Raw genomic sequence first — 14,559 nt, 5'->3', positions numbered from 1 at the left:
GGGACATGTAGAGGTTCTGCGGGACCCTAGGCTCTGCCCAAACCCGAGAGGAGGGGAGAACACGTGGGTGGAAGTCAGCGCCCGAGTCCCTCTTGCTCGGTGTCCCCCTGGAACCCTCTGTCGGGCCTAGTGTCGCTGCCCTGCGCCTGGGGGAGCCGACGACCTGGCCTGTCGCTTGGCCGTAGTAAGTCTCCGGACCGCGACCCCGCGGCCTCCTTGGAGACGCGCTTTTCACTGCTTTCCGAGGCGGGGTTGGGACCCGGACGCACCTCCCCTCTGCCCACCCTCACCCGTGTCTGGGCTCCTGGAGCGGCAGGCTCCTCGAGCCGGCCTGGTGTGACAGCCACCCAGCTGTCATCTGTGTGCACCTGAGAAGCGCTCCGTTCGCCCCCCACGAACTTGAGTGGCTCAGTGTTCCGTACTTGGCTGAGTTGCCCAGTAAGTGCGGAGAACGCCCAGGTGGCACCCTCGCTCTCAGGGTTCAAAACTTTGTGGTGCCGGCTCTTGCGAATGCGTGCCGGGGCTTTTCTACCATATTTCTCTGCAGCCCGTTTCTTTCCAAGCCAGAGTCCTGCTCTGCTGCGGTGGGCGGGAGCCTTGGTGGAATAAGCTCCTGGGTTAATCTACTGGTGTGTTCCCTTTAAGTTTATGCAGTTAGGCCTGGGTGTCCTGCCCAGGGAGTGCCAAGCCTGGAGGGAGGTGTGGAAAGGGGTGGAGGCTCAGCGGTGCCTTAGTAACCACCCCCCGAACTTCTGGCTGACCCACCCCTCCATCCTTCCACTGTACCTTTAGGTGAAGAGAGTTTTAGCTTCGAACTTACACATAAACAGCTTCTAAACAGCATTAGCTTTTATCCAGTGCTGATAATCTCCCCTTTTTCCTGCCATTCTTCAGCCCCTCTTCTTCCTCCCCCCACTCCACTTCAGGACTGGGCTCTTGCAAGGGACTTGAACCCAGTGCTACTGAAAGCCTGGAACAAGCTGGTGCTCACCCATATCTGCTCAAGTGTAAATCAAGTCAAAGTGTGTACAAATGGCCTTCGCAAACCACTGGGGTCTGCAACGGACTTTTTTCTTAACAAGTCTAGAGCCACAGCATCTGATTCTCTGAGTCTCGTGCATACGGACCCAGAAAGCTGGCATGTCCCGAGTCCTGTGCATGTCAGGCATGGCGCCGGGCCCAGCGTAACGGAGAGACGGGTCTCACAGTTGTAGTGGGCGGAGCAGCTTGCACACCTGAGCACGTCTCAGTGCAGTGCTAGGCCTTGGGGTGCGTGGCGGCCCCACTGAAATCCTTCAGGGTAGTGTCCTTTTCGGTGGGTCCCGAGACAAGCAGAGGTGAGGAGGAGGGGAAAGATGGTTTCCTTCGTGGTGAGGAGGGAAGGCGGGTGTGAGTGTGGGCTGCACTGGCTGGAGGGAGTGGAGGTGCGTCTCTGAGCAGAGGTTAGTGGGCAGTCTGCATGCTGGCCAGGCTGGCGGTTGGGTGGCCTCAGTCTACAGATGCCCCAAAAGTGTCGACGGGGCAGCTAACACTCAAACAGGCAGGGGGGATGTGCAGGCGGCTGCCTGGTGTTTTGGGGCGCCGGTGTTGAAAGGGGGCCGAGGGGCTGGAGCCTGAATGTGGGCGTTTGTAGCCGTGCCCTCCTGCAGGCGCGGGCAACCTGGTCGTTCTCAGGCAGCGGGTAGGAGAGGATGACGTCTGCAGACCCACAGACTCGGTGGGCCGGGAGAGGAGGGCCTTCCTCTGTGGGACCGGGGCTCCAGGTGCTCAGACGTCCCAGTGAAATGGAGAGGGAGCTGGTGTGTGGCCCACAACCACCATGCTTCCGACGACTGAAAGTGTGTGGGGGGTCTGTTCCAGTTGTGTTGGAGGTCGGTCAGTCAGTGACCGGTCCTAGAGGGTGTCCCGTGTGTGGGTGAATGTGGGCGCCATGGCCTGTCGGGGGAGGGGGGATCGCGCGTCCTGGGAGCCTCACCATCTCCACCTGGTCTCGAGGCGTCTGTTGAAGAAGATCTTGCCGTGCGTCCTGAGCTGGCGCCCGGAACCCGGCACCTGAACTGCTTGCCTTTCTTGCCCCACCCACATGTCGCCCTCCGGGCACCCAGTCTCCTTGTGGTCACCACCTTTGCCCGTCCTGCTCACTCTCTCACACGTGTCTTCCTCCTGCCCTGGCGACGTTCTTTCACACCCCTTACCTGCCTTCTCACCCGCTTAGTGGGGCTCTTCTTCCCGGTCGCCCCGCCCGTGCCCCCCGTGACACTGACAGCTGTCTTTCTGGAAAACCCAACATCACTCGCTCGACGCCCTATGGTCTTCACTGAGACCCTGATTTGTTTCAGGACGAAACCGCAGCGCACAGGAGAAGGACCGGATGGTGTGCGCCCGCACGCCCATCTCGAGGGTGGCTGCGGCCCTCTCCGTGCTGTAGCCTGTGTCCTGCCCAGAGAGTCCTTCTAGTTCCTGGGGGCTCTGCATGTGTCCAGTGGGACCACACTGTCATCCATGGGGTCTGGGACTGCGGCGAGAGGACCTGTCACAAAAGCAGTTCAAGGACAGGCCCGGGGACAGGCAGCAGAGTGCAGGCCCTGTGGTGCCCGCAGGGACCCGCTGCAGCCTCCCCAGAGGCCTTCCCGGCGGTGGTGGGCACCACATGCCCCCACGCCCCTGTCCTGGTGCGGGGACCCTGCGTGGCACTGGGCTTGAGGTGGGCCCTGCACTCCCTCGGCCATCACACCGAGAGTTGCTGCTTTTCATTGTCCCCCAGCGTCTCAGTGGCTGTGACTCGGAGTGGAGGGGGTGTGGGGGCCATGGTGTGTGTTCAGTTACAGTTTTCATCCTTCTCAGTAATTTGTGTAAGCCGATGTGGAGGTGCAGTATTTTCTGACTTAACTCGTGTGCCGTTTTAAAGGTCGTCCAGCTCCTGAAAGCCGGGAAAGCCAAGGAGGTGTCCTACAACGCACTGGCCTCGCACATCATCTCGGAGGACGGGGACAACCCGGAGGTCGGGGAAGCCCGAGAGGTCTTTGACTTGCCTGTCGTGAAGGTCGGTGGCATGTCTGGTCAGTTCTCTGCATTCCACCGTGCGTGTGCGAAGCAGCGCGTGGAAGTTAGGGCGGAACTTGTTGGCATTGGCTGGCGCTGGAGGGGGAGCTGCAGGGGGCTGGTGCCCTTCCCATCTCAACAGTGACTGGCCTCTGCGACCTCAGGCTCAGTTCCTGGGAGGGCCAGCAGCCCCGGCCCCTGACCGTCGGCACACTCACCCTCCTTCAGAGGTGGTCAGGCCAGGGGGCCTCACACGGGCCCTCAGCCCAGGGGCTGCAAGCCCCACGGCTTGGAGCCCACCCCTGTGGCGGGGGTTGTGTGTGTGACACCCCGAAGTGAGGCTTGTATGTGAGGAAAGGTCCGTGGTTTGTGGTGCATGTGCACGCGCACACGTGTGTGTGTGCGTGTGCAGACTGCCCGAACTGAGTGTGCAGGAGGGAGAGGAAGGAAACACTGAGTGTGCCTGCCAGCACGGAGGTGCTTGGGCACAGCGACACCCAGGCTGCCGGAAGCAGGTCTCCCTGCAGAGCTGGGGGCTGTGACCGCCACAGAGGCAGCCCCGGCCTCGCAGTCCACGAGCGGGGTCGCCACATGGGGTGCATTTCGTGGCCTCGGCTCCCACTCTGGCTCTGGGCTGAACACAGCGGTCTCCTTTGAGTTGCAGACAAGGTGAGTCTCAACGCCCCAGGCTTCCGTCCAGGCCAAGTGGGAGACTTGGTGCCCCGCCTCGCAGTCGTCACCACTCTGCTGGCCCTCTTGCTCTGTCCCCACCTGGGGCTCCCTGGCTCTAGGGCTTAAACACGAGCCCCCAGCTCGATTTGTTCCCCACGTCAGCATCCTGGTCTGCGGGGCAAGGATGGCGGCGCCATGCACCCCAGGAATCCGGGGGGGCCCAGGATGCTCCGATGCTCCATGCGGCTGGGGCCTCCAGGGGGGGTTGGGCTGAGCCCACGGGCTCCCCTGTGCTTGTGATGCCGACCTGGCAAATGCGTGTTGAAGAGAAGGGCTTCTCACGCACCGTGACCGTCGGCCTGCCTGCTACCTGTTTGGGTTTACAGGTGCTTAATTACTTGCTTCTCTAGGCACTAGAACTCTCAGGTACCTTTTTTACCGGAAATAGTTTCCTCAGCGGCCCTGGACGTCACGGGGAGTGTTAATTGTGCTGATTTGCAGTGGGTTGATTTAACACTGTTCCTTGCATTTGGGATAAGTAGCTCCTGATGGCCAGTTTCCTCGTTCTCCATTTCTGCTTTGTTATTTGTGGGCGACGGGGAGGACTTGGTGGCCGCTGGCCTGGCGGTCTGTGAGCGGGTCTCCTGCCGACCCCACGCGTGGTCACAGGGGCAGCTCTGGGGCGGGCGCTGCACAGAGCCCGGGGGCCCTTCTGCAGCCGAGCTCACTCCCCTCATGGCTGCCCCCCTCCCATTGCCCACCATTGCCCCCCAGCCCTGCGACGTGACTGTGCCTGCCCAGCACTGAGACCCCACAGGTCACGCCCTGGCGGGGGACTCGAGACCCTGGCTCCCGGCTGGCTCCTGAAAAGCCGCCTGGTGCTCAACGAGGCAACCCGGGAGCTCCAGGGGTGCTTCTGCGGGTGGTGCTGCTGAGGCCAGAGCGGCGCCCGGGGCAAAGGTGCTCCGAGGGAAGGTCAGAGCCGAGTCACTTCGTAGGTCCCGATTGGCTTCACCTGGGCCCGGAGGTGGGCTCGACCAACAGTGTGGAGCCGAGCTGGGTGTGACGCTTCTCCTCGGCTGGTGCCCCATGTCCGGTCAGCCAGCTGCATGCGCACCCAGCCGTCAAGCTGTCCGCAGTGACCGTGCTCCGCAGAGCTGCCTCTGTGGCCCAGAGTGTGTGGCCTTCCTACATGCTGTTAGCGGCAGGCGGCCTCTCCCCTGGCACTTTGCCGGCGGGGTCCGGTGACATGAGGGTCGTCAGCGTGGAGCTCCAGCTGCCTGAGCCCGAAGCCAGGTGTCTGTCCTCGGCGTGGCGCCCAGCCCTGCGCCGTCGCTGCCACACAGCAGTGGGGTGCAGGCTGGTGCGGAGCCCGTGTCTCAGCCGGCGGAGGGCGGCGTCGCCAGGCTTTCACGGAGTACTTCCCTGCAGCAGAGCTCTCGGCCTGATTCCTGTAATTTTCAAAATTAAATAGAGAAATACAAGTCACCCAAAAGGTAGTGACTAACCAAAGGTTTTACAGGTGATCTGAGGTTTAGAGTTCAGAGAAAATTGCCTTTTGTGGTTTGCTGACCGGGCACCTACGTGGCTTCACTGAAGCCAGCTCACGGGCTCGGCCCTGATCCGATTCAGGGGCAGGAGGACCCCGGAGGGGCCAGGGTGCGCTCAGCGCAGTGTGGGGACAGCCGTCCGGCCCCGCCCCTCCGTCAGGGACGCGGGGTCTCCCCCAGCCTGGGGGCTGAATGCAGTGATGTGCATGTCGGCCTGGGTTAGATCTTTACTCCCGATTTTGGGCCTTTCTCCTGGGGCAGTAGCAGCACGTCTTCCACCGACACGCCGCGGGGTGTGTGGGGCCGTCGCAGCCGGGCCGTCGTCTGCAGGAGCAGCACTGGTGCAGGGGGTGCGGTGCCCGCTGACCTGAGCCTCTGTTCTCTCTCGCAGCCATCCTGGGTGACCCTGTCGGTGCAGTGCGGAGCCCTCCTGCCGTATCCTTTTCGTCGGGGGGTGGGGGGACAGGGGCCTGAGGGCTGGCGGGGGGTGCCTGGGCAAAGAGTGGGTTTGGGGCACCCTGTGCCACGTGCACGCTCTGTCATGCCTGCCCTCCCGCATCAAGTGTCGTGTGCCGACCACCCCCAGCCTGACCCGTGGGAGAGGGGGAGCAGCTGCCCTCCAGGCTGGCACGTGGGCACCAGTCCCCGCCCCCCTGCCCCCCACCCCCCAGCCCCAGACACGGCTGCCTGACCTGGGGCCCTGTGGCTTCGGGGCTCAGAGCCCTGTCTGAAATGACCACTCCTGCGGCGTGTGGTTAGGTGGGGTGTGTTTAAACTTCTGTGTGTCTGAGAGTCAAGTGACGAAGTGTTTGAAGAGCAGGTGGGAGGAGGTTTTATTTATTTATTTTTAAATTGTCTCTCAAGGATGTTTATTGGTTTTCAGAGAGAGAGAGAGAGAGAGGCACACACACCTGTCAGTTGCCTCTGTGCTCTCCGACCGGGAATTGAACCCATAGCCTTTGGGTGTCTGGGACAACGCTCCACTGAGCTGAGCCACGAGGCCGGGACGGGTTACTCTCCCTCGTTTTGCTGGTAGGGGTTCGTCTGTTTGGTGCGTGCTGAGTGCGTGCAGTGGGCTGGGCCCAGTCCGTAGAGGGTGGCCGAGGCCTCATGTTCGTCCCTCCTGCCCTTCCTGAGGGCGCCTGGGCCCTGAGGCCCCTGCAGGCCCCTGGCCCGCACCCAGGTCTCCCAGCTCCTGCTTCACCCCGAGAGTGGGAGACATCCTCCAGGAGAGAGCCCCTCCAGGCGGCACTGGGTTTGAGACCCCTGTGAGGGGCACGAGAGGCCCCAGCAGGTGTGATGTGAGACCGCCGGGCCCAGGCAGGGTCCTGTGAGTCCACACCCTGCGCCGCCTCGGGCCAGGGGGTCTGTGGCTACACCCGTCCTTCCCTCAGCGAGGTGGGCATTGGGCATCCTACTGTGGAGAGCGTTTGCAGGGCCTCAGACAGATGGCCGGTCCCCACCTCTACCAGCAGCTCTTGGATGGTGGGCGGGACTCGTGCGAGGCCATCTCGGGAACCAAAGGTGTCCCCTCCGCGGTGTAAAGGGTTAAAGGAAGTGGGCCTCTGGTGTTTTGGGGGTCTGTGTTCTTCACGGACGCAGGTTGTAAGGACTGGGACAGGGTAGCTGGGGCGATAGGAGCCTCGTCCCGCTGCCGTGGCCGCCCTGCCGCAGGAGCCCCTTCGGGAGGCCTCATCTCGGCACGCTCCCTGCCCACCCTCAGGGGCTCGGAGGGTCCCAGAGGGAGCCCGGAGACTGGCGGGCCAGGCCTGGGGCGGAGATGCCCAAGGGTGGCAGCAGCGTTTCCAGTCTGGCCTCCTTTCTCACCTCACCTGACTTGGGGGACACGCTGTCCTCTCATTTGGTTGTGGACACGGCAGACAGCGTCAGCATCTGCACTGACGAGGCCGTGGCAGGGGCCCGGCCGGCCCAGTGGGTGGTCAGGCCGAGCTGGGGGAAGAGCTCTGCCCCGGGTGGCCAGGGAGGGCCCAGGCCCGCGCGGGCCTTGCAGGAGGCATCTCCACGCTCCCGGAGGAAGCGGTCCCCCCGGGACGGGGCCGGCAGCCGGCTCCCGGGCTGGGTGTCCGTGCGTTGGGAGTGCGCCTCGCAGGACACCTGTGCCCCAACCTTCTGCCCAGTGGTGCTGCTCTCGGTCCCCTGGGTCTGTCGCCACCCCCAGCGGGTGGGGGTGGGGTGCAGGTGAGTCTGCTACGAGAGGCCACTGCCCTGATCCTGCTGCGTTGGAGCCTTAACGGAGGCGCCTCAGCGTGAACGGGTTTTCTCCGGAGTCCAGCCAGGTCTTCTTTGGGGTCACCGCCTGCCTGTCTCAGGTAAGTGTGCGCCTGGTCGCTGTCACTCAGGACTGCATGTGATGGGGGCTAGGCCTGCTGGGACACCCACTTCAGGGAAGCCCGGTGCCACGCTGCATGTGCAGGGCGACCCGTGCCACGTGTAGTTGTTCAGGGGTGTGTGTGGCTTTGGTGGGTGAGGGCGGGCTTTCCCGTGTAGAGTGTCCCAGGTGTGGGACTTGGGAACGGAAACACAGTGAAAGTGGAATTAGGAGACGACAAGGATGGTTCCGTCACAAACACAGAGAACCCCCTTACTGAGCGCAGGGCTGACACAGGCTGAGGAGGAAAGCTCCACCCCCAGTGGGTGTGGCAGGGAGTGAACTGGCCCCTTTCTGCGGGGAGGGGGCCCAAGACTCGAGCACACTGCGGTGGCCAGGGCACCGAGGTGTGGTGGTTGCAGAGCTGCGGGGGGAAGTAACTACACAAAGCAGAAGCGTGTTAAAGGTGAACTACCAGCTGAACGCTGGAGGACACTTCTGGTCACAAGAGACAGACCGACGGTCGCATCAAGTTTGGGCACGCACAGTGGTGGTTGCCCAGCCACAGGACCTGCTGCCGCGAGCAGCCCAGGGGCGGCAGAACTGGAGGAAAGGGGGAAGGGAGAGTAGGTGGGGAACTGGGGGAACTGGGGGCCCTTCAAGGTGGAATCCTGCCCTAGGACGCGAGCCTTTGCCAGGTAGGATTGTGGTTCACAGTCAAGGCTGAGCTGGAGCCCTGGGGCTCCAGGCCTGTGCTGCAGCAATGGGGTGGGGTGGGGGGACAGGCACACAGGTGCTAGGGGACAGCAGTGGCAGCCGAGCTGTCCCCTAGAGGGGTGGGAAGGAGCGAGGTGGGTCGGGCTTGGGCTCACAGCTCGGGGTGAGGGTCACTGGGGCTGGATTGGGTCCAAGCACACATGGGGGAGCGCCACTTGGAGGGAGTGCCGGGGACAGATCCAGAGTGCCGGGGACGCCATGGTCAAGGCCATGGATTTCAGCCGTGAGCGCGGAGGAGACCCCTGGGCTCTGCCCTGCAGGCGGGGGTGGAGTTAGGAAGGCAGCTTTGAAGGAGGAAAGAAAAGCACCTGCCCCAGTTACGAACTTTGGAAAGTGCAGAAAAGTACAGAAGGCGGAAATGAGGCGTCCCCACGGTGCTGTCACCACTGGGTGACTAGTGTCGACACTTTGAGCAGTCTTGTCGTCAGCCGTGTGGACGCGAATTCATTCAGTGAGCTGGCCGTGCTGCAGGAGGTCACTGAGGCCCAGCGGCTGCGGATGGTGGTCTGGGCCCCGGAAGTTGCCGCTCCCGGTGACGTGCCCACCTCTGCAGGTCCTGCGTCTGCCCCGGTCTCCCTGCCTCCCTGCCTGCCCGTGGACGTTCTTTCCACAGCAAGGTGCTGTGCCTGTGTGACCCAGGCCCGTGACCAGGCCGGGGAGGGTCAGGATGGGCATCACTGGCCACAGTCAGGTGGAGGCAGTGCCTCACTGACAAAGGCACCTGCAGGTCACGTTTCTCGCTTCGCTTCGGTCGCGCTGTGAGGCGGTGTGTGGGCCCTGCTGGCCAGCAGCTGCGTCCTGCTTTGCGAGACGCGGAGGGAACACTAGGGGGCGGGGAAGCCTCTGCGGGAAACAGTTGTTCCATCCAGTTTTCCCAAGTGTGGCCTTGACTCAATTGAAGAAAGAGGTGGCGTGTCCTCGTTGGCCGTCACAGAGTAGAGCGGGAGGCGTGGTGCCCTCTCCTGCTGTTGGTAGAGCCGGCGGGAGCAGAACGCCCGGCGTCTGTTGGTGGAGCCGGTGGGAGCCCGGCATCTGGCAGGCTGAGCAGTGGCAACGAAAAGGAGACGATGGTGCTGTTTGTCAGTGCGCTTAAGGAATTAGCTGGAGACACGCCAGAATTCCTTATATTAAAGGTTCTATTTATTTATTTTTAGATGGGGGAAGGGAGGGAGAAAGAGAGGAAGAGAAACTTCAGTGTGGGGTTGCCTTTTGCATGCCCCCAACTGGACACCTGGCCCGCAGCCCAGGCGTGTGCCCTGACTGGGAATCGAACCAGCGACCCTTTGGTTTGCAGGTGGGCACTCAGTCCACAGAGCCACACCAGCCAGAGTCCCACGTCAGAATTTTTAATCATAGCCCTGAATTTATAATAAGTTGTCCAAAGTTGACTTGCTTCAGTGGTATTTTAGAATGAACACTGACACTTTTATTTTTCTTAAATGTTTGTCTCCCAGACCCTGAGAGGTTCTTCTTCAGGGTTAGTCTGGGTGGGACCGGCCCTCAGAGAAGAGCAGCAGGGCGGGCCCTCGGGGAGCTGGTCGGGGTTGTCCGGGGGCCAGGCCTGGCTGCTGGCGGCCAGAGTTTCCGAGTGTTGGCTGTGAGTTCGTTTCCTTCTCTGGGACGTGCGGTCGCCCCTGCTCCCCACGGTGGGGAGGGCGGTGGGCAGGCGGCCAAAGGCGCCGTCAGCACCGTCTCAGGGTCATTGGTTTGGTGCTTGTCCCGCTTCTCGTTTTGTGTTAAGTCCGACTCGGTTTTTCCCGGAGCTGACAGGCCACTGTGCTCTTCCCTTTTAAGTCTGGCTGCCTCATGGCTCACGTTTGTTTGGGGTCCGTCCGTGATTAAGGGCCTTCTCACGCGTGATGTGGACAGCGCTCCTGTATCAGGGCTTTGACGCGGCACAGTGGAAGGGGGCGTGCGTGCGGGGATTCCTGGCGCTTCCCCCCGAGTTTTGTTGCAGAAGGACTAGTCCTTCCGGCTCCGGAGAGTGGGTGCGGTGTGTGTTTGATTCGCTCGTTTGGTGAGCAGGCGCGAGGGGAAGCGGGGTGTGGAGCTGCGGTAGGAGTGCCGCGCTCTGTCACTGTGAGCGGACAGCCAGGACCCCGGATGTTCCCCGCAAGCGCGCGCTCAGGCCGATGTCACCCCGTAGGGGAGGACAGTGGGTGAAGCCACACGGGTCCGGGGCTCGGTGTGTCTTCACGGCGCACAGACGTGCCCACGGCCGTGTGTGACGCGGGCCTGTCTCCGGTTTCGCCAGGTGTCCCCTGAGGACAGAAACGCCCTGTGGGCCCTGCTGACCTTCTACGGGGGCGCCTGCCAGCTGAGCCTCAACAGGAAGTGCACGCACCTGGTGGTCCCGGAGCCCAAGGGGGTGAGTGCCGCTCCGCGCACGCGCGCGTCTCTGGATGCCGCGTCTCTGCGCGCGCGCGTCTCTGGGGGCCGCTTCTGCCTTGCTTGTTAGACCCCCTGGTAAACCTGGGTCCTGTGAGTTCATCGCGCTTGCCCCGGGAGGCGCACCGGGACGGGTGTTGGGCAACGGGAAGCCTACTCTGAGCCAGGTGTCACTTCTGCATGCACAGAAATCGGGGTTGGTTTCAGGGCGAAAAGAGGAAAGCTTTTTGACTCTGGAGTTTCCTTTCAAACCCAGTAAAACAAGTTCATTTTCACTTGTGAAAATCTGTAGTCTCAGCCCTCCTCACGGCTTTTTAAAAGGCCTGAGTATAACTGTAAGCGTGTGTTTAGTGACTTTTCAGGCGATTTCCTTCTCGGTCGCCCAGAATCTGTAAAACCAGGCTTCCCTTGATGACCACCACCTCATAACCCTAAACCCAGGCGGGGGTGCCCAGGGCTTGCTCCCGGGCGGAGGACCCCCAGGTCAGCAGGATGAGACCCCGCCTCTTGCCCCCCACCGCAGCTGTTAGAGACACACGCAGACCGTCCCTGGGGCCTGTGCTGTGGCCGCTGCCTGGTGGGGGCGTGGCGGAGTCTCCGTGCCCTCTGGGTGCCCCGACGCCCAGCACACTCTGCTGTGGAAGGCACACCTGTCCCCCATGAGGGACAACGCAGGACCTCGAGTCAGGCGCGCCGTGCAGAGTGGAAAGGCTCTGGCCCTCAGTCTCTCCAGGTGGCGGCTGTTCCTCCCGCTGTTCTCATTGCCGCCACTCCCAGGAGCCTTGGCATGGGTGCTGCGTCCCATCGCCCTGACTCCGGGGAGAGCCGGGCGGGCGGCCGCCTGCTGGGGGGCCCCAAATGCTGCGCTCGCCGCGCTGCTTTCCTGACATGAAGGTACAGGTAGGGCCAGCGAGTGTGGTGGGGGCGCAGTGAGCCCCACAGTCCCAGAGAAACGCTTCCTCTGATAAGTCAGGGTGTGAGCCTGAAGTTCTGCTTCAGTAGAAACTTGCATTTTGCATAAAAATTGAAGAGAAGCAGCATGCTTCGAGGGACGAGTCGGGCTGGCCTTGTGTCCGCCCTGGGTCTCAGCGGAGAGGAAGCCGTTTGTGCCCTGTAGCCCCGAGAGCTGCTCTCACTTGGGGCCGACGGGGGCCTGCTGTCAGCAACCTAAGACCCACCCCTCCTTTGTCCTGCGGTGCCCATCGTGGGCCCCGGTGGCCAGAGGCTCTCTGTGTCCCTCCACCCGTTCCACCCCTCGCCAGGAAGCCCCTGATGTCCTGCGGACGCCCTGCCTCCGGCAGCGTGCTGCTGGTGAGAACTCGGGGACTCCGCCCTTTGGTAGAGGGTGTTCCGCGGGGCTCACGGCGCTGCTCTGGTACCTGCAACATCGCTTATGAAAGTTAATCTGAAAAGTTTCAAGGAGATGCCTGTTGCGGGCGTGAGACTGTCCAGTGGTCCCCCGAGCCACGCTTTGTTCGGGGCATGGCCCCGGTCCAGAGCGGAGCGAGCACCGCGGTGGCGGGGTGTGGGGGCCGGTCGCTAACGCGCATGTGCTCTGTCTAGGAGAAGTACGCCTGCGCGCTGAAGAGGGCGGGCGTCAGGGTCGTCACCCCCGACTGGGTGCTGGACTCCGTGTCCGAGAAGACCCGGAAGGACGAGGCGTTCTACCACCCGCGCCTGGTTCTCTATGAGGAGGAAGAGGAGGAGGAAGAGGAGGAGGAGGAGGAGGTAGAGAACGAGGAGCGCGACTCCCCGAATGAGGGCAGTACGGACGACAAGTCGAGCCCCACCAGCTCTCGGGAAGGGTCCCCCGAGGGGGACCCACAGTTCTCGCCCAAGGCGGGTGCCACGAAACCGAAGGGGGAGCTGATGTTCGATGATTCCTCGGACTCGTCCCCGGAGAAGCAGGAGAGGAACCTGAACTGGACCCCGGCGGAAGTCCCGCAGGTGGCAGCGGCCAAGCGCCGGCTGCCGGCGGGCAAGGAGCCGGGCCTCATCAACCTGTGTGCCAACGTGCCGCCCGTCCCTGGGGGCATCTTGCCTCCTGACGGCCGTGGGGGCCTCCTGGCCTCCGGGCCCAGCCTGCAGAGCTCCGAGAGGCCAGACGTGGCGGCCTCCTGGAGCCCCGCTGTGCGGACCCTGCGGAACATCACCAACAGCGCGGACGTCCCGCAGATGGGCCGGCCTGCCAACGTGGCGCACGTGAGTCCTGTTCTCGTTGCACTGGCGTGCTGCTCCCGGGACGGCAGCTGGTGTCTTCCGGGGGCCTCGGGCGGGCAGCCCCCGTGCAGACAGCCAGGCGCCCCGCCGGCCTCTCACGCACTTGCTGGGGTGTCAGTAGGGGTGTCCCGGGCAGGGCTCACACCCCTGACTGTGCGGTGGCTGCAGCCTTTGCGTCCTGGTCCAGCAGCTGTGTGTCCGGCCCCGCCCAGCCCCACTGCGCTCCGCAGCCCTCTGCCTGCTCCCTGTCTGCGCGTCCGTTTCTGTCTGTCTGTCCACCTTGTTCTCTAGGTGCCCCACGTCTTTCTCTGTCTGACTCACCATAAGTCACTCCTTAGAAGTGAAAACGAGAGTGCGAGATTTTGGTCAGACCCCACCGGCTGCTGCCGCGGCCTGCCTTCCGCCGTTTTCTCCCTTCGGACAGTTTGCCCCCTCGCAGTGCTCACTGTGGGAGGGTGTGAGTCTCCTGCGTGTGTGTCCGTGTGTGCGTGTGTGTGTCGGCACCCTCATTTTGTTGCGAAGGAGGGAAGGGCCTACCTGCAGGGGACAGTGCGCCCTGAGGGCAGGGCCCGGGCCCGGGGCGGCCTGCTCTCCTGGGGGCTGCCCCCTTGGTTGGTGGCAGAAGGAGCGAGCTCTGGCCTCTCCTTTCTCACAACAGACCTCACGTGGGGAGTGACACCACAGACTCGTCTGTCCCTGGGGTCTCCTCACCCCACTGGCAGTTCTGTGGTGGGAGCTGGCTGGTGCAGAGTGGCGCAGCGCCCCGCGTGGGCTTGTCTGTGGCGCAGAGGAGGGGCGGGAGGGCCGCCTGCAGTTCTGTGGGTCCCTGCTCCTGCTCCGGGGTGGGTGGACAGATGGCACCCAGCTCTGAACCAAGGGCTCTGGTGCTGGGGGTCAGGAGAGCAGCAGGGGAGGGAGAGCAGCAGGTTTGAAAAGATAGTTCACTTTTTTAGGGAGAGGGGAAGGGAGGGGACCAGAGGGAGAGGAACATGGATGTGAGAGACGGTGGCTGGTTGCCACTCTGTGCACCTGGGCCGGGAGCAAACCTGCGGTGCGGCCCTTTGGGGTGCAGGCCCGTGCTCCGTCCCCTGTGAGCCGCAGCAGCCGGGGGTGTGGGCGGGGTTCGGGCAGGGAGGCCGCTTTAGGCCTGGCGCGGAGGGAGTGGCCTCAGGATCAGGAGCAAGGCCCCTCGTCCTGAGGGCGTCTGTGCTCACAGTGGTGGAGACACAGGGCCCCGCTCTGCGCGCTGTGCGTGGGGCCCTGGATGCCTGGTCAGGAAGGGAGGCAGCGGAGAGCCATGGAGCGGAGTCCTGGCACTGTGGGGCCTCTGGGAGCAGAGAACAGCCCCAAGGCTGGGCACTCGGGATGGTGGGAGCACCTTTGGGGTGCGAAGTGCTGTGTCCCTGTGGGCTGGGAGGCGGCTGTTCTGGAGCAAAGCCCGCAGACCCCGGGGACTTGGGTGGGGTGTGCCCAAGGGGTCTCAGAGCTGGGGCAGCCACGGGAGGAAGGTGCCCCAGCCCTAGCGCCCTCTTCTTCCTCTTCCTCTTCCTCTTCCTCTTCCTCTTCCTCCTCCTCCTCCTC

The 14,559-nt window shown here is 63.2% G+C and overlaps 1 protein-coding gene across 1 annotated transcript in view; it reads left to right on the top strand.

Moving 5' to 3' along the window:
* The window catches only part of PAXIP1 (PAX interacting protein 1), a 30,374-nt gene that overhangs the window by 383 nt on the left and 15,432 nt on the right, over window positions 1-14,559 (top strand). Inside the window, exons 2-6 of the mRNA XM_037049496.1 lie at window positions 2,909-3,043; window positions 5,656-5,699; window positions 7,531-7,594; window positions 10,625-10,738; window positions 12,322-12,960. Coding sequence (XP_036905391.1) covers window positions 2,909-3,043; window positions 5,656-5,699; window positions 7,531-7,594; window positions 10,625-10,738; window positions 12,322-12,960 — 996 coding nt within the window. The remainder of the gene's footprint in view (window positions 1-2,908; window positions 3,044-5,655; window positions 5,700-7,530; window positions 7,595-10,624; window positions 10,739-12,321; window positions 12,961-14,559) is intronic.

Source organism: Sturnira hondurensis, unplaced genomic scaffold (assembly GCF_014824575.4).
Source record: "Sturnira hondurensis isolate 20B ecotype Veracruz unplaced genomic scaffold, ASM1482457v3 Scaffold0006496, whole genome shotgun sequence".
NCBI lineage: Eukaryota > Metazoa > Chordata > Mammalia > Chiroptera > Phyllostomidae > Sturnira > Sturnira hondurensis.
The sequence above is the reverse complement of the archived record's forward strand: the minus strand, read 5'-3'. Positions and strand labels throughout refer to the sequence as shown.